General features: G+C 41.9%; 1 protein-coding gene across 4 annotated transcripts; it reads left to right on the top strand.

The window, feature by feature from the left end:
- Positions 1-584: 584 nt before the first annotated feature.
- Positions 585-24,544, top strand: SLC7A7 (solute carrier family 7 member 7). Of its 4 annotated transcripts, XM_051980430.1 has the most exons (11): positions 585-748; positions 4,054-4,140; positions 5,746-6,291; positions 17,771-17,896; positions 18,848-18,992; positions 22,245-22,368; positions 22,578-22,681; positions 22,932-23,028; positions 23,141-23,290; positions 23,570-23,753; positions 23,966-24,544. In XM_051980430.1, exons 3-11 carry the CDS (start codon positions 5,793-5,795, stop codon positions 24,070-24,072), a joined length of 1,536 nt encoding a protein of 511 aa, XP_051836390.1. In that variant the 5' UTR covers positions 585-748; positions 4,054-4,140; positions 5,746-5,792; the 3' UTR covers positions 24,073-24,544. The 4 variants fall into 4 exon arrangements, with proteins under 4 accessions (XP_051836390.1, XP_051836391.1, XP_051836392.1 ...); XM_051980431.1 differs by lacking the exon at positions 585-748 and having other exon boundaries at positions 3,801-4,140; XM_051980432.1 differs by lacking the exons at positions 585-748; positions 4,054-4,140 and adding an exon at positions 4,790-5,590.
- The last annotated feature ends 507 nt before the right edge of the window (positions 24,545-25,051 follow it).

Here is a 25,051-nt window from a genome sequence, read left to right as displayed (position 1 = left end):
CGAAGATTTAAGGGAAGATGGGCTGTTCAATGGATAGAGAATGGGTAAGAGAAAAGGGAAGCAAGATGTCAGAAAGGGGAGCCAAACTCTCTGATATCCTAGGTGTTCATTGGATGCAAAAGAGCAAGGAAATTGAATGGATAAAATATGAAGAATGAGAGTATTGTGGCTTAGTTATTTTTGGTCTCCTAGTGCTGCTGGAAGGGGATTTGGGACTTTTTCAGTGTAGAGGGATTCCAGAATGAAAATTCCTCCACAAATCAGATTGCCCCTCATCTGTAGCTTGCCATTTTAGAGAGCTGCCAGGGGGTATTGAAAGGTTAAGCTGCCCCGTGGTTACACACAATTAGTGTGTGTCAGATGACCGACTTGAACCCAAGTTTTCCCGACTGTGGAGCCAAGCTTTCTCTCCAGCACTTCAGACTTCCTTTCATGGCTAAGTTCTGGGGAATATTCGGTGCCATTCTTGACACCTCTTGAGATACCCTGCGTCTGCCTGGGCTGTCCCAGCTCCAGCCCATCCCCTGGCCCCTCCTCCCTGCCGGTCAGAGTCACACATGTGTTTTCCTGTTTTTCATTTCGGTCCCCCACCACTCCCGGCTTCCAGCTTCTCCTCAGAAGTTGGTGACTGCTGCAGCTTTAGCCCTCTCTCTAACCTGCCTTTCCCAGCACCTGTCCCCCCTTCCCTGCTGTCTGGGGTTACTGTGGCTCCTTCTTTCCCCGAACCTGCCCCAGTATCACAGGACAGGTAAGAGGTGAGAGAGAGGGGGAAGTGGGAGACAAAGAAAATAGGGAGAAGGGTGAAGTTTAAAAATAAGGGAGGACAACCCCTACTCGAAGCTCCCCTGCAGAGTTCCCTTCTCAGGGATGTTAACCCCCATATTAATGGGAACCCTGGGCCACAGGAGCAAAACATGTTTTGTATTTCATTTTAAAAATAGACCGTCTTTGTCAGCTACAGTAAGTCTAGAAAACAAAGTAAGTAGTGGGGGTGGAGCAGAGTTGCATGCTTAGGGGTTATGGGGGCTTTAGCCTGATGAGAAAGTGCATGTTTTCTATTTGCTTTCTGTTGTTATGGGAGGCAGTGCAAACCAGTTAGTGCCAGGAAACAGGGAGGCAGGGCACCCTGGTTCTCAGGGAGGAAGTGTGTCCTAACATTTACTCTGTGGGCTGGGGATCTAAGACTCGGGGGGTTCTGTCCTGGTTTTCCAGTGGAAGTGTGCTGCAGGGGTTAACCCTTGAGAATGGGCATTTGCTGCCAGCTCTACCATTCAGTGTATTTTGTGAGTCAGTAGGTTTTTATTACCCAACTTTATGGGGTCTTATTGCAATCTGGAATTTCCCTCACTCCCTATCCAAAAAAAGAAGTGATTGGTGCTTGTTTACAGCTTTGTCCCGAGCCCCCAAAATGGCCCCATTTCAGAGGCAGTTGGGCAGGAACCCCACAGTCTTTCTGGGGAGCCTCAGGTGGGCTGGGAATGTGCTGCCTCCATCCAGGCAGCTTCAGGTGTCATGAGCTGGGGAGGACGCTTGAGAGACGGTCCCAGTTGGTCATAGTGACCTAGGGGAGAATGAATGCTAGATGCTGGGGCTCGGCTGGGCGACTGTGTTCCCTGCGAGTGGTGCCTGAAGACAGGGACCGGGTGTTTTCTCTCTAGCTGATTGACAGTGCTCCCTGGCTGGCTTGGTTTGCCCAATTTAGCACTAGAGCAAGTAGTAGATTCAGTCTTTGCCGCTTCCTCGTGTGTCCGCTAGGGGATGTTGTATCCTGCAGTGAGGTTATAGGTATGGAATTATCCTGCCAAGAGGTCCGAGGGAGAAAGGGCTGGTTGCTTTTCCTTGGACATCAGCCTTTATACATCTGTCTCCCCAGGTTTTCTCACATTTCCTTCTCCTTTACATAGCTCCACTCCATTACTGGATCTAGGATATACCTTTGCAGAGAGAGAGAGGGAGGATTGCTAAGGTGGCAAGTGAACACAGCTCCTTGAAGCCCGTGGTCCCCTTGGCAGGCCCTCTGTCTGTTTAGTTTTGGGGTGCTAGCACCTGCTCTTGAATCCTGCTTCAGCTGTCTGATACCTGAATGACTTTGGAGAAGTTACTCCATCTTAAGTGCTTTAGTAAAATGAAGGGGTTGAGGAAAGATGATATCCAAGATCTCTTCTTTCTAGACCTACCTGAGTTTTTCTATTTCGATGATCTCCCAAAAAGTCTGCCTGAGAACTTTGAAAAATTATGGGTGAAAAGGTATCTAATGAGGATTTTCATCACTATAATTTCTGAGTCTGTTTGCAATGAATGAGAATTAGTGTGACAAGGGACATAGAATTGTGGTTTAATAATAACCAATATTAATATAGCACTTAATATGTGTCAGGCACTTTATAATTATTATTCCCATTTTAACAGATGAATAAACTAAGGCAAATAGGGGCATAAGTAACTTGTCTAGGATCACATAGCTAATAAAGGTCTGAGGCCATATTTGAACTAGTTCTTCCTGAATTCAGGCCTAGTGATGTATCCCTGAAGCCATTGAGGGTGGGGTGAAGTTCTCTATGTTAATAAAAGAGATGGGGCAGTTGCAATGCATTTAAGGTTGAGAATCAGTGTGGCATAAATTTCTGCTATTTTGGCTGAATTCTTATGATATTAATAATGAGCATTTATATAGTGCCTTAAGGTTTGCAAAACACTTTTCAAATGTTATTTCATTTGATCCTCATACTAATTCCGGGACATAGATGCTATTATTACCTCCATGTTACAGATGAAAAACTAAGGCAGAAAGAGGTTAAATAATTTTCCCAGAGAAACACAAACTAGTCAGTGTCTGGGGCTGTATTTAAATTCATTTTCTTGACTCCATATACAGAACTCTATCCAACTAGTAACTTTATGATTACTATGTAATAATTGTGCAACTAAGATATCTATGTAAAGTGATTTGTAAACTTTAAAGGTGCTATATAAATGCAATTGTTTTATTATTATTGTAATCATTTTGTATGAGTTTCTAGGGCTTTGGAGGAAAGCACCAAAAGGGTAAGAGGCATAGATTTTAGAGTAGGAAGGGATCTTGGAAGTGATATATATATAGTCCAATGTCCTCATTTCACAGAAGAGGAAACAGGCCCAGTGAGTTGAAGTGACTTGCCCAAATTATATAGATAGGAAGGAACATAAGTGGGGTTTGAACCCATGTTTTCTCATTTCGCACAGAGTACAAGTTCCAACAACTATTTTAGTGGTGTCCTTGTTTACCTCAAATGTCTTGGTATGATTTTTTGAGATGGAGATTAAGAAATAGTTCAGGGTGAAAGGGCATGTGATCGGGGTGGGGTGGGGCAGGATGGGATCAGGGAGCCATTTCTTGAACTTATTTGTAATGAGATGGCTTGTGACTCAGCTTTGGGGTAATAGTCTAAACTAGAGACAGCTTCAGTCGACATAAGGGAAGTCAGCAGAGTTTTCCATCTCTGTCTGAAGTATTGCAGGGGGAAGCAAACCACTTCACTGAGCAGTGTCACAGGGATCTAGCATTTCTGACACTTCCTCTAATATTTTTAGACTGAAAATCTCAAAAAGAACTTATGTTGCCACAAAGCTTTTTCTGTTCAAAAACAAATTGTTGAGGGGCAAGAGAAGAACCAGGAGTGGAAGGGGTGACAGGGATAGCCTAGAACTCTTTATTTGCTGCCCTACTTTCTCCCACCCATGTTAACTCTCTGTGACCAGGTTAGGGACTGCATATTTTGGGGGGCAAGCGGAAGTGGCACCCTATTGCCTGCCCCTCCCCTTCACCGTTCTATCTCAGAACTGAGCTGACAAAGGAGATTCCTAAGGTCTTCTTATCTCAGAAAATGCTGATTGAAGAGGTCCTAGCCAGCCCCTTTTGCAGATGTGAAGGGCCTGTGAACCTTGGACCTAGACTCTTGCTTAATATCAACTTCCCCCTTACCCCCTCCTCCTCTATTCCTTCATCTCCCCCATCTCCTCCCCCTTCTTGAGTTAAATCCATATGTGTTTGCCCAGTCTTTCTCTTTACCACAGGCTGAAAACTCCAAGAAAAGAGATCTAGGACCCAGCTGGATCTTCCACACTACCGCTGCCAGAGGCTGCTGTATCTAGGATAAAAGTGTAAGTCTTACTTTAGCCTTTTTCCTCTCCTGATTCCCCACTCATATTTCCTATTCTAAATACTTTCTGTCTTTACTCTTTAGCCCCATTTTCTCCGAATGTTCCCAGAGATCTCTCCACCTGTCTTCCCCTCAGCTGTCTGTCTCCTGCCTTGAGTATTTCCAGCTATGTGTTTCTCCCTCCAGCTGTCCCTCTTGCCTTTATGTCACTGCTTTCTTATTTCTCTTCTCCCCCTCCTCATCAGATTTAAATGAGTATCTTTCTATTAATCGGCCTTGATGGGGCTCTGTGTGGGTTAGTGGAAGATCATTGGAGTTGGAGTAAGAGTGTCTTCTCCCCTATTTATTGTGCAAGCCACTTAACCTCTTAACCTTACTTTCTTAACATGAGTCCTATTGTTTGAGAAACGGTGTCCCCTAGAATTCTCTAGCTATCTCTGTTCATTTTTAGGTTTATCTCTCCTCTTATTCAAACCCAGCTATTCTTATTTTTAAAGTAATGGGCTCCCTTGCTAGTGATAATCAATCAGTAAACCTTTTTAAGTGGTTGCCTATGTGGCAGGCACTGTGCTACGTGCTGGACAGGAGTATGTGGACAGGGAAAAAGCCGCCGTCCTTGGACCTCTCTTGATGACAAAGGCTTGCATCTCTTACAGGTGATAACTTAGCTGGTTGGGGATATTCCAGCGTGGTGTGAATTCTGATTGCAAGGAATGTTCTTGATACTACAGTGGCTTGTAGAGTTATGAGTGGAACTTCCATTTTATCAAAAGTGCCATGAAACCTGTACCATCCGGGGCAGATCATCAAGGCTAGGGGACCGTCTTCCTTATGGAGACAGAAAGGGCTGTGCATTAAGTTGGTGCTTAATATTGTGCAATAGTCTGACGAATGCCTTGGCAGGACAGTTACACTTGTACCCAGCACTGGGTGAAGGGCTCCTACCCCAACAGCTGAAGGGATTATTATCATCATCTTCCTGTTTACTCACTTTTCAACATGAGATTCAGGGGAGTTCAACATTCTTTCTCTCTGTTGAATAGTTTCTATGGCCTATTCTACAAGAAATTATATGCCACAGTGTAAACAACACTGGTTTTGGAACTAGAGGACTTGCGTACGAGTCCTGGCTCCTGCTATTTATTACCTGTGTCACTTGAGCAAATAATAGAAACTACCTTGGACCTTAACTTTCTTCCTCTGTTAAAAAAAAAAAAAAAAAAAAAAAAAGGAGAGTTAGACCAGATGACCTTTGAGGTGCTGTCTAGGTTTAAAGCTATGTTCTTTATGGTGGAGGAAATTGAGGTCTTCTTCTCTTCTGTGGAATATATGCTCTTCGAGGACACGACCTCCCTCCCATTTATACCTTCTGTACTTGTGCATATAGTAGGAGCCTAAGAAATGGGTGCTAATTGATTGGTTCTATCCCCAAAAGATTCAGTCAAGCCAAGGTAGAGTCCATGTGAGAACTGAGGAGGGGGGATGGATAGGAGGTGGGAAGGGAAACTCCAGGGGTGGTGAAGAGGGGTCATGCTGCCCCCTTTGGCTTTTGTAAGGGGTCAGCCATATGTCCAGTTCTTTCAGGACCATTTTCTTCCTTCCTCAGAGGGAGATGCCAGGGAGCTGGTGAAGACTTTCTTTTTTTTCCCTACAATGGTTGACAGCACCAAGTATGAAGTGGCTGCCCAGCATGATGAAGATGCCCCTTCCTTGGCCAATGGGCCCAGTTCAGGACCCGAACAGATGAAACTGAAGAAGGAGATCTCCCTGCTCAATGGGGTGTGCCTGATCGTGGGGAACATGATCGGCTCTGGTATCTTTGTTTCACCCAAAGGGGTGCTCATGTACAGTGCTTCCTTCGGTCTCTCTCTTGTTATCTGGGCTGTTGGGGGCCTCTTCTCGGTCTTTGGAGCCCTTTGCTATGCTGAACTGGGGACCACCATCAAGAAGTCTGGGGCTAGCTATGCCTACATTCTTGAAGCTTTTGGGGGCTTCATGGCCTTCATCCGACTCTGGACTTCCCTGCTTATCATTGAGCCCACCAGCCAGGCCATCATTGCCATCACCTTTGCCAACTACATGGTACAACCGTTCTTCCCCAGCTGTTTTGCTCCATATGCTGCTGGACGCCTGCTTGCAGCTGCCTGCATCTGTGAGTACAGTTGGGGAAGGGGAATTTGGGGTGGAAGAGAGGGCTGTAGCAGGACTGGGACCTGGGACTGAGAGAATAGGGAAATGATGAGGGAGTAAGAAGTAGGACGGGAAGAATTATGCTTCTTACTGTTTACCTTTCCTCTTCCCTTCCCATGGAGAAGGAGTATGGTGGAGGGGGTATAATGCTTAATTTTACAATCAGAAAGACCGGAGTTCAAATTCTGCCTTTGATACTTAACTAGCTATCACTTTACTTCTCTGAATACCAGGTAGCTCTCTAACCCACATGCTAAGAGAGAAGGTGTTCTTGACCTGGGTTAGAGTTTAGGATGGTCCAAGAATCTGAATAAACAAAAAAACTCAAAACATAACCCTCCATTTTTATTTCAATATAAACTGATTTCCTTTGTATTTTACTTTGATAAATTTAAAACAGTTCTGAAAAGGGGTTCATAGATTCACTAGGACTATTTAAGAGATCAATGATATAGAAAACAAGATGAAGATTTGGTATAATAGATGGCTTGTGATCTGTTGTAAATCCTAGATCCCTGAAATTTATGAATTCTTTCCCAGTGGTACGGCTACTATAGCATTGACACTACATTGGGTGGGGGCAGGGAGGAAATTCCACTAATCTTTCTGTTCCCGACTCCCTATGCCTCTGAGAAATACCATCCTAAGCTGGGACATTTAAAATGCCTGGATACCTGGGACATTTCTTCCTCCCTGATCCCCTGTTGCTGGGAAGTGAAGAAATGGTGCCTTGTTTCGGACAGCTGCCATGGTTGACCTGGGAGGCAGGCAGGAATGCAAGGTTCTGCAGGACCATATTGTTTCTGTCAGATCCGTCTCCTTTCTGTCCTTTCATCTGCTTCTTTTTTTAACTGTCCTATCCTATCCTTTCCATACTTCAAAGTTCTTTCTGTTTTTGCTTCTATCCAAAGTTTTGAGCTTTTCTTTGTTTGAATCTTATGGATGCACCTGTCTCCATGTATTTTTTGTCTCTGCCTGGGTATCCTCTGTATGTGGGTGCAACAGCCAGAGGGTAGTTGAAGGACTGTGCCTTGTATTCTTAGGAGAGAATTCCCCCCCCTCCCCCCATAGTCTAATGGACTTAGATGGGAATCCTTTGTTTCTTGTAGAAGAGAGGTGACAGGGGGGTTTACTAAAAGGAAAATTCACTTGAGTATTTATTGGAATCCAGCTGGGAAGGTCATGGTTTTCAAGCTGGGAGGGAGTTTAAAGGTTATTAGATTCAATGCCTTCATTTGCAGATGAGGAATCTGAAAGTCTGACTTGTAAAATGAATTGCCTGCTGAAGGTCATATAGATAGATAGATATAAGAGACAGAGCTAGGTTTCTAATGCAGATCCTCTGACTCACTGCTTTCCCTGCCTCAAATTCATGCATTTAACAAAGCTTCACTTTTTTGACATTGTCAAGGAATGAACCATCTCACCTAAATTTATTGTTCATATGACAGAGGAGCCTTCAAAGCTCCCAATCATCTTGTTTTAATTTGAATATTCTAAAATGTGTTAAGAACCTTTTGCTTTTTGAGACACAGTAATACTGATCATGATGTCATTTTTTTTTCTTGATGATTCAGATTGTGATGGCACAAAATAGCTCCTGACTACTTGCTTCTTTGAGTTCTTATATGACCTTTTTAGAGGTTTTTTTCTGCCTGCTTCTTCTTGCTTCCAAGCTTTCAGTTGTGACTTTTTGTTGCAGTCAGCATGCCTGGCTCTTATGTCTACCAATTACTTAGTACAAAAGACTGGAGCACAGTGGAACAGGAGTAGTGGACAGAAGGGGTAGAAAGAAAGGTTTTTCTAGAGGGACAAATCTCCTATTGGGAAAGGTTGGCGTTTGAAGTGGGAAGAATCCTTTCTCCTCCAAGCTATTACTTTGCTTCTCTTATCTTGAGAGGTGAAATTCATGGATTGTCCCTTTTAAAGTGCCTCTGTCAACTTCTCAAAATGAGCCTTGAACAGAAGAATATTCTTAACAATTGTCAGTTAGAGTGTACTTTAAGATTTGCAAAGCACTTTAGTCTGATATCCTTTGATACCTATGAAGTAGGCATTATAGATATTATGTTCATCATACACATGGAGAAACTGAGGCAGCTAAGTGGTGCAATGGACAGAGCACACACTTCTTGAGTCAGGAGGACTTGAGTTCAAGTATGACCTCAGACACTTATTGTGTTACCCTGACTGGGCAAATCATTTAACCTTAATTGCCTCCAAAAAAACCCAAAAAACCCAAAAAAACTCCAAAAAACTGAGGCTGAAATTGTAACTCATCTGTGGTCCTATAGCTAGTAAGACTGCAACTAAACTAGATGTAAGCCAGGTTATCCTGATTCTAAGCCCAGCATCCTAGAGTCTATATAGAGCAAAAAATGCTAAACTCAAATAGAAACAGATTCCTGCCTCATTGTGATTTAAAACCATAAATTAATATTTTCAAACCACAAATTAGCATTATCTGTTTTATTATATTTTTATTTGTTATTAAACATTTCTCAATTACATCTTAATCTGCTTCAGAGCCTGGACAGTTTGACACCTCTGCTCTACAATTCATTCTAGAACAAAGCTAAGAACTCCACAGGGAGGTCAGAGTCATTATTGGTACCACCATCCATCCAATGACCCTGAGTGGAGCCAGGGACCATAATACCTTAGCAGTAATCCCTAGCCTGGTATAATAACTACTGAGAGATGTCAGCTATCTATGTCCTCTTCTTCTGGTGGGATTAAAAGCAGCTCTTTTATTTTTAGGAAGTAGAAAGAATAGTAGAATTCTTCCTAATTTACAGAAGAAGAAGCTGCTATCTGGAGAAAAGGGAGGCTTCATTACATGTTGCAATGGAACAAATGCTAAATTTGCAGTTAGAAGTCCTGTGTTTAATCCTAGCTCTTATCACTTATTACCTGTGTGACATAAGACAAATTATTTAACTTCACTGGACCTCAGTTTCCTTAGCTATAAAATGAAAAGACAGGACCACAAAATTTCCTTCTGACTCTTAAGTCAATGGTATTATGGTTTTGAACCCTGTGAGCCAGGTGCAGAAGCCAAGTAGAGTTCAGGTGACTGGATACCTAAATCCTTTGGCCTTTTTCTTAGCTGACTTTCTGGATGTCTCTTTGGTAGCAATCAGGCAGCCTCACACCTGTCACATCTTGCTCACAGTGTTTAGTTTAAATATGTCAGTCTCTCCAGATTTTGCTGCTCTTTCTTGAGTCCCTTGTTTCCCACCTGTACCAGCCAGCCCACTTTTATTCAGTTCCCACTATGTAAGGGCGCTTTATAAGAATTTTTGTAACCTTCTTTGAAGAGAGATCTCAGGTTGATGAACCAGGACTCATATGGAAGTATTGTCCCTTCTGTTTGGGACATCAGTTTCCGGACCACTTCATAGCATCTGGGAGACTGAAACACTCTTGGTGCTCAGTTCCATTAGCACCACAGAATTAAGGTTCTAGAGCCATCAGGGATCCTTGAGGTCATCTAATCTTGCCTACTTAATTTACAGATGAGGAAACTGAGGCTCAGAAAGTTTGAGAGACTTGCCCACATTCACAATGGCAGAAATCATCAGAGGTATAGGACATGAATTTAGGCTTTTGATTCCAGACCCAGTTTTCCACTGGACTATTTTTTAAGGGGGAAGCCTGGCTTCTTAAGAGAAATGCAGCTGAATTCAGCTCAGTAAGAGGATGAACAGGATTGGTAGAGGCTATGCCTTGGCCCTTCTGAGCTCCGTGCTCCACGGGAACTTGGGCATGTGCTGTCATGCAGTTTTACCTTGTACCAGAACCACTGACCTCATGTACACAAGACTAATGAGGCAGAACAGCTGCCTCATGGGCCCCTAACTGGCCTCTGCCCTTTGAACTGGCCTCCACCGAGAAGCCAGTTACCTTTTCCAGGAGTGTTCTCAGAAGGATTTTCTCATGTGTTGAAAAACTGGGTAACCAGAGGTAAGTGAGGAAGGTTAAATTCTATATCCCATATTGAACCAGACCAACTGTCTTGATTGGATTAGAGATAAGCTGACCCGGGAGCCCTGGATTCTGTTAGTAGTGCATCTGGGTTTAGGTAAGGAAAAATTCTGTAGCCACAGACCTACTTTGTTCCCAAAGGGTCTTTTAGGGACCACCATTAAGTGCTTAGACTTCAGCACTCTCTCTCTCTCTCTCTCTCTCTCTCTCTCTCTCTCTCTCTCACACACACACACACACACACACACTCACACACGCGCAATGACTAATAGGTTGCCCTAGAAAATCCCCAAATGTCACTAGTATTGACATTAGAATTAGAAATAGAGTGTGTCATCCTCCAAAGGGATTTTTTGGATGAAGGCTTCAAGGATCAGTGAGTAGGTGGATAAGGTGGGATAGAATGGCACAAAGTTTTTGGCAGATTGGATCATAGATTTAGAGCGGGAAGAGACTGAGGGGTCTTCCATTCTGATACCTCCTTTTTACAGATGAGGAACCTGAAGCCTAGAAGGTCATACAAGATCATGCAGGTGACAGAGATAGGATCTGAAATGGGATCTGATCCTCTAGATGCCAAACATGGGGCTTTTCATATTGTACCGATTCCTCAAAACTCGTCTTTGAGTTTTTTTCCTTTTTCTTTCTTTCTTTCTTTCTTTCTTTCTTTCTTTCTTTCTTTCTTTCTTTCTTTCTTTCTTTCTTTCTTTCTTTCTTTCTTTCTTTCTTTCTTTCTTTTTTTGTTAGTTCTGTTTTTCAACAGAAATGATTGAAAGTCTCTTATTTCATTGAAGCTCCATCTCCTCCTCTGAAGGATGATGCTGAATCTCACTGGATAGTAATTCTTGGTTGTAACCCCAGGTCTTTTGCCTTCTGGAATATGGAATTCTAGGCCCTCTGAGCCTTCATTGCAGACACTACCAGATCTTGGGTAATCCTGACTGTTGCTCCTTGATATTTGAATTGTTTTTGTCTGGCAGCTTGGCAGCAATTTTTTTTTTAGACTGTAGTTCTGAAGTTTTGTAACAATGTTCCTTGGGGTTTTCCTTGTGGGATCTCTTTCTGAAGGTGATTGATTTGTTCAATGACTATTTCCCTCTCTGTTTCTAGAGTAGTAGAGCAGTTTTCCTTGGTAATCTCTTGAAAAATACCATCCAGGCTCTTTTTTTGGTCATGTCCTTCAGGTAGACCAATAATTTTTAAATTATCTTTTTTGGATCTATTTTCTAGGTCAATTGCTTTTCCAGTGAGGTATTTTACATTTTCTTCCATTTTTGTCATTCTTTTTAGTTTGACTGATTCTTGATATCTCATAGTAATTAATTTCCATTTGCCTTGTTCTACTTTTTAATGTCTGATTTTCTTCACTTAGCTTTTGTATCTCTTTTTTCCATTTGATTAATTTTACTTTTGAAGATAGTGTTTTCTTCTTCTTCTTCTTCTTCTTCTTCTTCTTCTTCTTCTTCTTCTTCTTCTTTTTTTTTTTTTTTTTGCATTTGCCCAATTGTAGCTTTTGAGGAATTGCCTTTCTTTTCCAAACTGTTGACTCTCTCATATACCTCTCATTTATTATCTCATTTTTTCTTCTACCTCTCTTATTTGCTTTTTAAAGTGTTTTATGAGCACTTCCAAGAAGCCTCTTTGGGCTTGAGATCAATTCATATCACTCTTCAAGATTTCCTCTGTGGATATTTTGTCCATCTCTGAGTTGGTGTTTTGATCTTCCTTGTCACTGTAGTAGCTTTCTATGGTCAAGGTTCTTTTCTGTTTCTTGCTCATTTTCTTTCCTTTCCTTTTTGTAGTTCTTCTTTTGTGACTTTTATGGTTGAGCTCTGCTCCTGGGGTAAAGGGGATGCTGCCCCAGGTTTCCTGTACAGCTCTGAGCCTTGGCTTTGATAAAGAGCCTCTTCTGTTTGCAGGGGGTAGCTTTGTCTGCTCTTTCCAAGAAACAGCTGGGTTTCTCAGAATTTATCTTCTGAGCTGGGACTGGAGGCTGCCTCACTAGTTTGTTCCACTACTAAGCCAGGACTGAGTGTGATGACCGTGTTAGCACCCTAGATATCTTAGAATCAGCTGGAGTCAGGATAAACAAAAGTCCTTGGTCTTTATTCTTGGTCTTTAGAGGAAGGATTGAATTGGATGGAAGCAGAATCTCCATGCCCTTTCTTCTTCCTAGTCTACCACCAAAGTGACCCTGGCTAGTCTTATTCCACCCCCTAGCCCCTCCTACAATTCTCTGTATACACCAATTATAGAGCCAGTACAGGATAGTGGGAAGGGCTATTTTCTAAATATATGCTTACAGAGGATTGTCCAATCGGTAATTAGCTTTAAGTGCTCTGTTGTGTCTGGACCTCAATGCATGAACTCAAGAATTTCAGCCCTCTATAACTGAGGGTCTCAGTTGCCAATCTGCTGTGTTTAAAGACCCTTTTTTTGGCTTTCCCAGACACTGTCTGAGCTGGGCTGAACACCCCTTTCATCTTAGTGAGACTGACCTGATTGAAGTTTTTCCAATCTATCTCGAGTTGAAGAGTGGTTTCCTCCTTTTCCTTCTTTTCTCTGCCTTTAGAGTAGTTGAAAGAAGTTGTCTAAGAGAGATTAGGGAGGTAGCTGGGTGGTACAGTAGATAGAACACCAACCTTGGAGTCAGAAGGGCCTGAGTTCAAATCACAGATCTTGGCTTGTGACTGCACAAGTCACATAAATCTGATTATCTTCGAGAGAGGGGGAGAAAGAGAGGCAAAGGGAGACAGAGAAACATGGAGAGATTAAGGAAGAGTCTTAATTTAAGTGGGCAATAGGTAAGATTGAACTGGCACAGAGTAAGTAAGGCAGCAGAAAAGGTGGTGCTAAGGACAAAAGCCACACAAGAGCTACAGGAAAGATGAATCAAAAAGATCCAACCCACCTAGTAGTTTTTCTGGGTCAGAAAGTGACCCGGAGAGGAAAGAAAGAGAGGGTGGGTACATTTCTGTTCATGTGGCCCCTAAATGACTAGCAGGCAAGCTGTATTCTGACCAGTAAATTAGAATTCATTATTTTTGAGTCAACAGTTTGGGTGACATGGCTGCATTTCTACAAAGGGAAAATTGGATCTAAGGACTTTGCTATTAAAGTGATTGAAGGATACTTGGAGGATTTGTTTCACCTCAGGATAAAGCAGCTTTTGCCCAGCTGACATTTGGGAGATTTTTAGAGTCCTCTAGAAGCCATTACCCACTTTTCCACTTCTCTCTGTGTGCGAAATGCTTTCATATTTATTTCCCAGTATTTGATGAAAGAGCTAGTTCCTAAAAGTCTCTTGCTTTTGGTTCAAAGTGAAACTGAGTTAGAAGATGGTATCTTTAGGTTCATTTCTAATCCAGTGATTCTATTAGCCATTTAATTGCTGCATGGAACACTTCTCTGTTTACACATCCACAAGAAGTCCAAGTGTCCTGGAATGATTTTGTAGCAGGTCTTGTTACATGAATGGCAGGTTAATGTCTTTCTTTAGGGACAATTCACTTTTGGGCTCATGGTCAGGGCACAGAGCTAAACCACTGGAAGTTTGGTAGCTCTACTTTGGTTGAATGGCCCTAGAAATTGCAGCTTGATTCTGGGATTACTCAGTCCTGAGTTTTCCAGGTCAATTTTGGAGCTTGCTCTTACTTGAGAGAAAGTTCATGACAGAATCTGCAGATCCAATTTGAGATAGGTCTGAGTATATGTTGGTGCTAGAAATGACTTGGCCTCCTTGTATCAAGAAAGGCCTGTCTGGATCAGAATGGACTCTCTAGACACACCTAGTCTGGGCTGCAGTTCCAACTTTGAGGAAGAACTGACCTGCCAAACAGGAGTGGGAATGTGGGGTCAAGTTTGCTCTGGGACTAATCCAGTGTGTGTCTTCTTACTCTAAGTGCTTTCCTCCTCTGGCTCTGCCTTCAAAGTATGAGTTCCACTTTAAGAGCAATGATCCTGGCTATAGCTCTAGGGCCACCCATCAGTTGTATCCACCCTGGGAGGGGTAGGAAAAAAGTCAAGTCAGCACTCTCATACTTGACATATTCACTTCCTGCTCCCGTGGCCCTTGGGACCCAGAGGAAGCTGAGCTTTGGAGTCTGAAAAAAGGGGTCATGTATACAACTCCTACAAAATGTCCTTTTCCTTTCACACCTTATTTCACAGGACTCCTTTCTCACTTTAAAAAGAACAAAGAGATCAAAGTTAGATACCTTATGTCAAAGTAACAGAATTGGATAAGTAAATTTATTTAGTGATATGATATCAGAGGAGTTTGAGGCATAAAGCTGACACACCATCTCCCTCCCCCGAGTTCCCATCCAATACATCAGCTTTCCTGAAGTTCATGATGGACAAATCCTGTAAAATTAAGAGTTCTGAGCCCAGAGGAATAGGGAACTGGAGTAACTTTGCAGAGATGATAAGTTTACTGATGAAGTCAGAGAATAGAGTAGAAAGTAAGGGATTGTGGAGATTGAACAGTGCAAACAAACCTTCATTTTTCATTACCCTTTGCTGTAGTGAAATGAAGAGGATTGTTTGTAGAGCTCTTAGTTTCAAGAAGAGATAACAGATTTAGATTTGGAAGGGACTTTAGAAGTCATGAATCCAAATCACTTTTATTTTATGAGGGAACTGAGGCCCAGAGAGGTGGTTGCTTGTCATTGGAATAAATTCTTCCTGACTCCAAGTCCACCATTCTATCCACCATACCACAGTTGAGCTAGAATAGTCTCCTAAGGAAACGGCTCCCAGGAGGTTGTCACTCACCTAGCATCCCATATATAGTAAATGTCAAAAGTGAGTTTGAACCCAAGCTTTTTGCTTTCAAATTTAGTGTTTTTTCATTTGTACTGTAAGTAAAATGGGCCAGTCCCTTGAATCCATCCCAATTAGCATCCATTCCCCAAATGGGTAACACAGAGCCTTTTGTTTAATTTGGAGCGACTACAACCTAATGCATGAGAAAAGCCACAGAACTCTTAGAATGTTGGCACATTTTAGTATCTCCTGAAGGGTACCAGGGAAGAGGTGGAGAGGCAAGGGCTGGTGGTGGCCAGGAGGGTAGGGGATATGAAGATACAAGAAAGGAGGGAATGAGAGTCTTCTGGGAATCTTGAGTGACAGTGGCTGGGAGTGGTAACTTGGATGTATTGGGTGTTGGGAAGTCCAGGGAGCAGCAAAAAAGCAGGAAGAGCAGTGAACTAAAGGATAAGATGAAGGAACCCTGCTCATTTGGTGGGGAACTAGCTGATTGTGCATGCCTGTGCGTGCCTTAATGATTAACTTGGCACTGGGGAGGCCTGGTGCTCCAACTGCATTCTGGCCTAGCCCTATGATAAGGTTTTTATTGTTTATTGTAGTGTTTTTTTTCTCTCTATATGGAACAGAAATGAACCTTGCTGGAATTGGACACAGATTAAGAACAATAACAATCAGTGGAAGGATTTGGCAGAGTAGGAGAACACAGGACTATTCCTTTGTAGAGCTGAACTTCCCCTTTCAGATATGGGGGAGAGGAGTCACTCTTAACTGGATACAGCTTTGTGGCTTGACTTAGGAAGACCTGAGTTCAAATCATTCCTTAGACATTTGTTAGCTTTGTGACACTGGGCAAGTCACTTAGCCCTGCTTGCTTCAGTTTCCTCATCTGTAAAGTGAGCTAGAAAAGGAAATGGCAAAATACTCCAAGAAAATCTCCAATGGGGTCAGGAAGAGTTGTACACAACTGAACAACAACACTTAATTTTTGATTTTGATTTTGTTGTTCAGTTGGTCATAATGACATATAGCTGTGAACGCCCCAGAAAAAAGAAATAGGAAGACTGGAGCACTGGATGGAGCTTGGAGGCCATGTAATCCATACCTTATTTGCTATATCGATAAAACTGAATCCCTGAGCTGATCAGGTCTTGGAGTCTTCAGATGACCTGGTGGTCTGAATTGGCAAGTCTACCAGTGTGATTCAGTTTTATCACTTGTATGACAGATGGACTTTGTCTTTTCCTTTGAAGCCCATAAGGGAAGGGAGCCCATGAGAGTTTAATAAGATGGTTCAAATTTGTCCTCCTAAGGGAATGTGCCTATCCTATGTTAGAGAAGGAAAAACCAAGAAAGAGAACACAAGGAAGGGGAGATTTGAGACAGGAACAGATTTGAAGAAAGATTTTTCTGGCTTCAAATCTGCTTTTTTTCACCTTTCTTTCATTCCACATCCTGTATTACTGGAGCCAACTTGCCTGTTGACAATGTGTGGGCTTTTCTTCCTTGACTCTTTTTCATCTGAGGGGTGACCTATGAAATTTAACAAAGCCACAGGAAATAGTGAGGAAGGCAGTATGGTGCAGTGGAAAGTGTCTGGGCAATGAGTTGGGAGTCCTGGGTCGAAGGGTGAATTTTACCAGGGACTAACAAATCACAACTTCTTTGAACTTTCTCATCTGTAAAAATGAAGCATTGGACTAGAGGGCTTCTGTAGTCCCTACCAGATTTCCTCATGCTAAGATTCTAGAGTTACATCCAGGGAATTGCCTGAGGAATATTTGTAGTTGTTCCCACTGAGGTGATTGTTGGACCAGAGATAAAGCCCCTACCTATTCTCAGCAGCCCTTTCAGTTCCAAGGGTCTATTTCAACAGAAAAATAAGCAACAGGGCTGGCAGGCACGGGGAGTCTGGCTTAGATTCTAATCCTTGGTCACACGTCCTGACCTGCTGGCTCAGACAGTGGATAAGTCACAACAAGACTATTCTCAGGGAAAGGATCAAGGTTAAAATAATTCAGTAACATAAAAGAGTCAGAACAGGGGGATGTAACTGGGGGAAGGGAGAAGCAGCAAAACTTTTTTCCTCTGCAATCTCTTTCCACCATTTTTTGCCCTCTCTTATTAATGTATGTTTAACCATACAAATTGTTATAGCTAGTATTTTGAAGTCTGCAAATAGTTTTACAAATATTTCATTTGATCTTCATGACAACCCTGGGAGTTGAGTACTATTATTTCAATTTTATAGAGTAAGAAATTGAGGCAAGCATAGGATAGACTTGTCTAGGATCATTCAGCTAATAACAATGTCTAAGGCTCAATTTGACCTCAGGTCTGGCTCCAGGTCTAACACTCTATCCACTATGCTCATTACCTACCTCTACCATGTATCTGAGATAATCCGAGTGTATCTGGTACCAGTTTGTCCCATGTCTTCAATTTCAATGGGGAGTTACTTGAGGGCAAGGACATAGTTCCTTAATTGGCAGCTCCATGGTCTTTAGATCAAGGTGTATATCCAAGCTTAGCTAATTTTGGGGATGATGATGATGATTAAGACCAGGTAGGAGCTGAAGTGGCTCTTGGCCCTACAGGTACCTTGACCCAAAGGTGCTTACAAATCAATGTTTCCACCCTTTTCCTGCCCTGATATGTTCATTAACCAAGATTTTTTTTTCTTCCAGGTCTTTTAACCTTCATCAACTGTGCTTATGTCAAATGGGGAACAATGGTACAGGATATTTTCACTTATGCGAAAGTCCTGGCCCTGATTGCAGTCATCATTGCTGGCATTGTCAGAATAGGCCAGGGTAAGAGGCAAAGCAGGTCTTGGCAAAGGGTATGGAATGTGCTTGGGTCCAGGGGCTTTCCAGGGGCCCTTGCACTTTGCTGCATACTAGGGCTTTGATACCCTTGGGAGTAGGCAAAAGTGTAAACAGGCTGACCTGAATCTCTTCCCTGCCTATTTTCAGATGGTGCAGGTGTGTGTGGGCGTGCCCATTTAGATGCAAGATCATTCACCTAGATACCTTAACTTCTCTTTCTTATCTATATTTGATCTATCCTTCTGGCTGGTCCAGAAGAGATCACAAAGGAGGCAACTTTAAGCACAACTATGTAACTCTTTTGTTTATCCCAGTCTTTGTTATGTTCTTAACCCTCAGCATCCCCACTAGAACCTTGGAACAGACATGTTAAATGTGAGACCTAGGGCTGTGTGCAACCCATAACACTCCCTAGTGGCCTCTGAACCAGATTAAAATGAACCTGGAGTCACAGAACAGAGCGTGGGCAATATTAATATGTGGTTTTCTAAGTCGTTCTGTGGAACTCAGGGATCTCTGCATCCACTTAAGGATCCCGGTTTCTCTCTGGAGTTTGACACCACAGCCTTGACTACTTCTCCCTAGATCCTCTCCTATTCTTCTGACCCAGCAGCATGCTGACAGTGAACAGAGCACTAGATTTGGAGAGGATGGGGTTTGCTTACTAGATAGATGGTCTAGGTCTTAGGTTCTGCATCTGAAAAATAAGGTTGGCTTACATTCCTTTCAGCTCTAAATCTGGGATTCTAGGAGACTGTCAGTTGTTCCCTTCCCTACCTTCAGTCTGGACATTATCTTTCCCAAGTTTCTGAAGATCTAAGGAATTCAGGTTTACCTGCATTAGTATTTTTTTTTTTTTAACCTCTTATTCTGAATCGCTTTGAGGTCGTTGGATTGTCTTAATATTCTTACCCCACAAATTTTTCTGCATTCCAGGACAGGCGACTAACTTTGAAAATTCATTTGAGGGATCTTCATTTTCAATGGGAAATATTGCTTTGGCATTATATTCTGCTCTTTTCTCCTATTCGGGCTGGGACACTCTCAACTATGTCACTGAGGAGATCAAGAATCCTGAAAGGTAGGTACTCCACCAAAGACTTCATATTTATACTTCCCTGTGTATTTTACCTGGGTAGCTCTTTTCACCTACCTTTTACACTGATACTTTTAAGAGATTAGAGTGTACACAGTGTTACAGATCTTATATATATATTCCTAATGTAGGCTTCACCATCCTTTCTTATTTTCCAAATTTATGACCATGTTGAATTAATTTGTTTGAAAACCTTGAATATTATAAAAGTTAAATTTTATTTAAAAAATGAACAAACATTAATATTCTCTTGCTTTCTTCTCAAGTTCTACTGGGGAGTAAAAATAAAATTACACAAAATCCTTGTAACAAATATCAAGCAAAACAAATTCCATATTGGTCATGTTAAAAAATGTCTCATTTACATATGTAGTCTGTTACTTCTCTATCAGAAGATACATAACATTCTTCATTACTGATCCTCTGGAATTATAGTTAATCATTGTGTTGATCAGAATTCTTAACTCTTTCAAAATGCTTTTACAATATTGTGATTGCATAAATTGTTCGCTTGATTTTGCTCACTTCATTTCATTGGTTCTTACCAGTTTTCTCTGAAATTGCCTTTTCATCATCTTTTTAAAAAATTACATATTTAATATATATTTCTATGTACACATTTATCTTCCTCTATAAGAATGTGAGCTCTGACAGGGCCTGGACTGTTTTATCTTTCACTTGGGCCTAGCATAGCCCCTTGCACATACAAGGCGTTTAATAAATGCTTATTGATTGATATATAATACTTTAAGGTTTATAAAGTACTTTATATACATTATTTCATTTGATTCTCAGAACTACCCTGTGAAATATTTTCTTATTACCATCCATCCATTTTATAGCACGATGTTGCTGTTTTCTTTTGACTCACTACAACATCTAGCTTGCCATTTCTGTGGCTAGACACCTAGGCAAGTAGGAGTCATCATTAATAATGGCGATAATCCCAAGGAGTAGTCAGTATCATTCTAGATTATAGGTTTCACTGGACATCCTTTCATCATTTCTTGTAGAACAATGATATTCCATTCCATTCATATGCCATCATTTGTTCATTCATTCCCCAAGGAAGGGTAACCTCTAAGTTTTTTGTTCTTTGCTACAAGAAAAAGGATACAGAGGAGGAAAAAGTCTCAGCCCTTATGGAGCTCAGAGGACAATATGTAAATAGTTACAAACAAAATACATACAAGATAAATCTCAGAGGGAAGGCACTAGAATTAAAGAATAGGAAAGGCTTTTTGTAGAATGTGGGACTTGAAAAAAGCCAGGGAAGCCAGAACATGGAGATGAATAATCAGGTTTGAGAGTCTGCTGGTGAAAATTTAATTGTGAGACAGAAAGTTGTGTGTGAGGAATGGCAAGCAAGCCATTGTCACTAAATCATTGAGAATAAGGAGAGTAAGGTAGAAGACTGGAAAGGTAAGAAGGGGCAAGTTATGAAGGGCATTAAAAACAAAAGGATTTGATCCGGGAAAAACTACCAGAATTTATTGGTGTATGTGTGTGTGTGTGTGTGTGTGAAGGAATAACCTCATCAGTCCTTGGGTTTAGGATGATCAATTTGACAGCTACATGGAGGATAGACTGGGAAGGGGAAGTGCTTTGAGGCAGGGAAACCAACCAGAAGGCCGCTGCAGTAGCTCTGGTACCAGGTGATGAGGGCTTCCAGGGAGTGACAGCATACATGAGAGATGTTATCAGGGCAGAAATGGTAGGATGCCAGACTGGAGATGGGGGGGCGGGTGAGCCCGAGTTTAAGATGGCACCCAGGTTTCATGCCTGAATGACTAGGGAGGATGGTGGTACTCTTGGCAGTAATAGGAAAATGAGCTGCTTTACAGATTTCTACATATAGAACGTTTTTTTTTTTTATCTCTTTTGGGAAATATGCCTAGTACAATAGTACTGAAAACTTCCCAATCTGGCCCAATTCTGAACAGTCAACATTTCAGTCAAAGGAAGGAATTTAGTGGCCACCTTGATGAAACAGAAGCTGGAGGGGCAGAGGAAAAAGAAAATAAGCAAAGGATGGACACATTTTTTGGTACATTTTAGAGTTGTGAATAACCCGGTTCTCATGCAAAATGATATGGATATTAGACCATATTATTTTTGAGAAACATCAAGGTGGCCTTTTAGTAAAAGCTAAGAGCTTAATTAGAGGGGCAGTTCATAGAAACAAATTGGATTCAGGCTAGAATGTTGTTTCCACCTGCTGGACAGAACTGGTATGACTAGAACTGCCATCTGGCTTTGGAGTGCCCTCAATAACATCATTGGTCTTGGAAGGGACCTTCAAAGACCCCAGATGCTAGTTAGAGTAGTATGTAAACTGATTAACATAGATGGCTCTCTCTCTTATTTTTAACTGTTCTCCATAGGACATTTTAGAGCCTTCCTGTATTATCTGTAGTAAGGTTTCCAATCGAGACTGTTAAAAATATGTTTGCTTTTGTGACTTGAGGAAGGTATTCTCATTAGCAAACTGGATTCATTTAGGCACTGGATAAATGGCTTCTACTATCCTGCACTGTTATCTTGTAGTCAGGCCCTTTATTAGTCATTTTCTTTTCTTATAAATAACTCTTCCCTCTCATTTGTGTATAGTAGGTTTTTCTTTTCTTTTTTTTAGTAGTAGCTCCATCTCCTTAATTTTCTTATTTTCAGTTCTAAATTCTCTCCCTCCTTCCCCTCCGCTCCATCTATAAAGATAATACAATACCCATTATACATATGAAACATATTTCTACTTTAGTTATATTGCCAAAAAAAAAAAAAAGGCAAGAAAAATAGAGAAATAAGTGTTTCAATCTGTAGAGTTCATCAATTTTCTATCTGTGGTGGAGGTTTAATGGCACCTTTTCCAAAAGCTCCTTAGTCACAAATAGATTGAGGATTAGAATTAGGGCTGGACTTAGGCCAATGTAATCATGACTACTTATACAGGACTTTATGGTTACAAAATAGTGTGTATACCAAATTTCTCTAGGAGAATGTAAACTCCTTGAAGGCAGGAACTGTGCTTCCATTTATCCTCAGTATGTGAGCCCAGTGCCTATTATGTGGGTATTTAATAAAACAGCATTCATTCAGCAAGTGGCTCAAAGGTAGATATACAGCATGCCATTCTACTGTTCTTGGGAAAGACTCTAGAAGTACAGGGAGGAGCCTTTGGATATTGGGAGATTAATTACAGGGTGCCGGGCTCTAACTTTTTCCTTTTGTTTTCTGTAGGAACTTGCCCCTCTCCATTGGCATTTCCATGCCCATTGTCACCATTATCTACATTTTGACCAATGTGGCCTACTATACTGTGCTGAGCATGACGGACATCATGGACAGTGATGCTGTTGCTGTGGTAAAGGATTATGGCCATCAAGAGGGCAAGGAAGTTTGTCTAGGTTAGATAGGTCCCTGTCCCTTTCAGCATTAATGGAGGACCTCAGAGGCGCAATTGGAGAGTGGGTAACCTCAGATTTAGGGAGCATGAGGTTCCTGGGATGGAGGGAGAGCACCTTGATTTTCACATAATAAACATTCTTTTTCCCTACTCCTCACTCCACATAGACATTTGCTGACAGAATTTTTGGGATGTTCAACTGGACAATTCCCTTGGCTGTTGCCTTATCCTGTTTTGGGGGTCTCAATGCTTCCATTGTGGCGGCTTCTAGGTGAGACTGGGTATTCTTTTGAGATGCTATGGTTACTGAGGAAGACTATAAAAGATAGATAGGTGGGAGGACTTGGGGGGCCCAGCCTGCTATCGTACTCTTTTGGCCTAGTGATAAATACGCTTCCTACCTTTTGCAATTGTGCCATGATGATCCCACCATTCAGCTTCCAGCTCTCCTTGTACATTGTAGGTTTTCAGTTTTCCTCCACTTCAATCCACCTCAGTCATTCTTCTCCTACCTGAAACAGGCTTTTTTTTGTGGGCTCACGAGAAGGCCACCTCCCCGATGCCATCTGCATGATTCATGTTGAAAGGTTTACTCCAGTGCCATCCCTACTCTTCAATGTAAGTGTTACTCTAAAGGATGGGTGGACTGTTAATGGAGGGAATATTAATAGTGCTCTTCTGGGGGAGGTTGGGTCCATTTCTTGGTAGCTCCAGGGTTTGTATGTCGTAGGGAGCCATGGCACTCATCTACTTGTGTGTGGAGGACATCTTCCAGCTTATCAACTATTACAGCTTCAGCTACTGGTTCTTTGTGGGTCTCTCCATTGTGGGGCAGCTCTACTTACGCTGGAAAGAACCCAATCGACATCGGCCCCTCAAGGTAATCCATTAACTTTGTTTCTATGAAACATCAGGAAGTCCTCCTAATGAAAGAACACTGAGCCAGAGGGCGAGATTTCCCAGGACTGTTTGGGGCAGGTGGGAACTAGACACAAGAAACCTCATGGAAGGAAAACTAGAGGGTTCATACAAGGGCAATAATTTAAAAAAAGCGGGGGGGAGACACTGATGACCTTATTGGGTGTCAGCTATCACAGACTTCCTCAGAACACTAGGAACTTTAAGCCGTCTAATGTCATGTTCACCTTTCCATTTGCAGCTCAGCTTGTTCTTCCCCATCGTCTTCTGCCTTTGTACTGTCTTCCTGGTGGCTGTCCCTCTTTACAGTGATACCATTAACTCCCTTATCGGCATTGGCATTGCCCTCTCAGGCCTGCCCTTTTACTTCTTCTTTGTCAGAGTGCCAGAACATAGGCGGCCACACTGTCTGCGGAGGACTGTGGGTGAGTTCTGGGGGATTCCGGATCTTGACTTTGAAGTTTGTATCTTGTTCTTTAAGGTGAAGATCTCCTTTATTTCAAAGTCTTTGGCCTTCAGGGAAGTTACTGACTGCCCTTCAGATGGGGTCCTCCTGCTCAAGTCTGATGCAGATCCTCCTCCCCTAATACTCAGATAATCCCTCTTCTTTTGTGACCCTTCTCTCTCTTCTTTGTAGCTTTGGTCACCAAGTATCTCCAAGTCCTGTGCATGTCTGTTGCTTCAGAGATGGATTTTGAAGACGAGGAAGAGATGTCCAAGCAACAAGACTCTAAGTCTGATTAATCAACAACCTAACTTCTCCCCTCATGAGACACTGAGGGCAGGGAATTTCCTTTTCCCAGCGGCCAGGGCCAGAGGGATGGGATTGAAGACAGCCTACCAAGTCCAGAACCTGCTTTGGGACATCTATAGGAACCATTTGAACTTATTCTTTAAGAGAAGTGGAGAATAATTTATTGTTTTTGTTACTAATTGTTCAAGGTTTTTTAAATGGAAGGTTGGGGGAGAGAAGAAATATGCCTTGGGTTTGGTTTTCCTATTAATTTTTCCTCAAGAGGAGGAAAAACAGGGGCAGATGCCAGAATGACTAATGAGTTGCTGTATTCTGCACCACCTACCCATCCCTTTTTCCCACTAAAGCCCACCAGGACTAGCAATGCTCCTGTTTGCATCAGGGAGGAACCTACCAAAGGGGCTGAGGGCACTTGTAGGACCATCTTGGATAACAATAAAAGGGAACACAATGGCCTCTTTATTTGCACTGTCAGATTTTCTCTTGGGAAGGGTCTGGCTGTGATTTTCACAGATATGGTATATAAATGGGAAAAAAAATCTTAATGATCTATAAGTCTCTCCCCAGGTACTCCTTTCCCTCCAACCTTAAGCCCATGTGTTTTATATAGTCAGATGAAATTGCTGATTTGAATGAGACTTAAAGAGAGTTAAATTATTAAATGGTAAAATGTTGATTAAAAAGCTGATTTCTACCTCCACTGAGGGCAAACACAAAAAGAATATTAGGTAGTGGAATCTATAACCAAATTGGCAAATAGCTCTCTTTCCTGGTCTTAAAATAGTTATTTTCATTAATAAATATTTATTTAGTTAGATCCATCATCTGAAAAAATATTGCATGGAGTCTTTTTAGAGCCATGCCTTGTGTATGCCATAGATAAAGATAAGGGAAAATGTGACTGGGAAGTCTGCTGAACCCAGAGATGGAAGATCATAGTCCTACTCCCAATTCTGACAGTTAGAAGCT

Source organism: Antechinus flavipes, chromosome 2 (genome assembly GCF_016432865.1).
Source record: "Antechinus flavipes isolate AdamAnt ecotype Samford, QLD, Australia chromosome 2, AdamAnt_v2, whole genome shotgun sequence".
In the NCBI taxonomy this organism is placed as follows: domain Eukaryota; kingdom Metazoa; phylum Chordata; class Mammalia; order Dasyuromorphia; family Dasyuridae; genus Antechinus; species Antechinus flavipes.
Note: the sequence above shows the minus strand (reverse complement) of the source record. Positions and strands in the feature narration are given on the sequence as shown.

Bases quoted from the DNA above. Each gene is read 5' to 3' on its own strand.
- SLC7A7 (XM_051980429.1), top strand. From the start codon at position 5,670: ATGCTGCCCCCTTTGGCTTTTGTAAGGGGTCAGCCATATGTCCAGTTC. The intron at 18,993-22,244 runs GTAGGTACTCCA...TGTTTTCTGTAG, and splicing joins GAGATCAAGAATCCTGAAAG to GAACTTGCCCCTCTCCATTG. The intron at 22,369-22,577 runs GTAAAGGATTAT...CACTCCACATAG, and splicing joins ACAGTGATGCTGTTGCTGTG to ACATTTGCTGACAGAATTTT.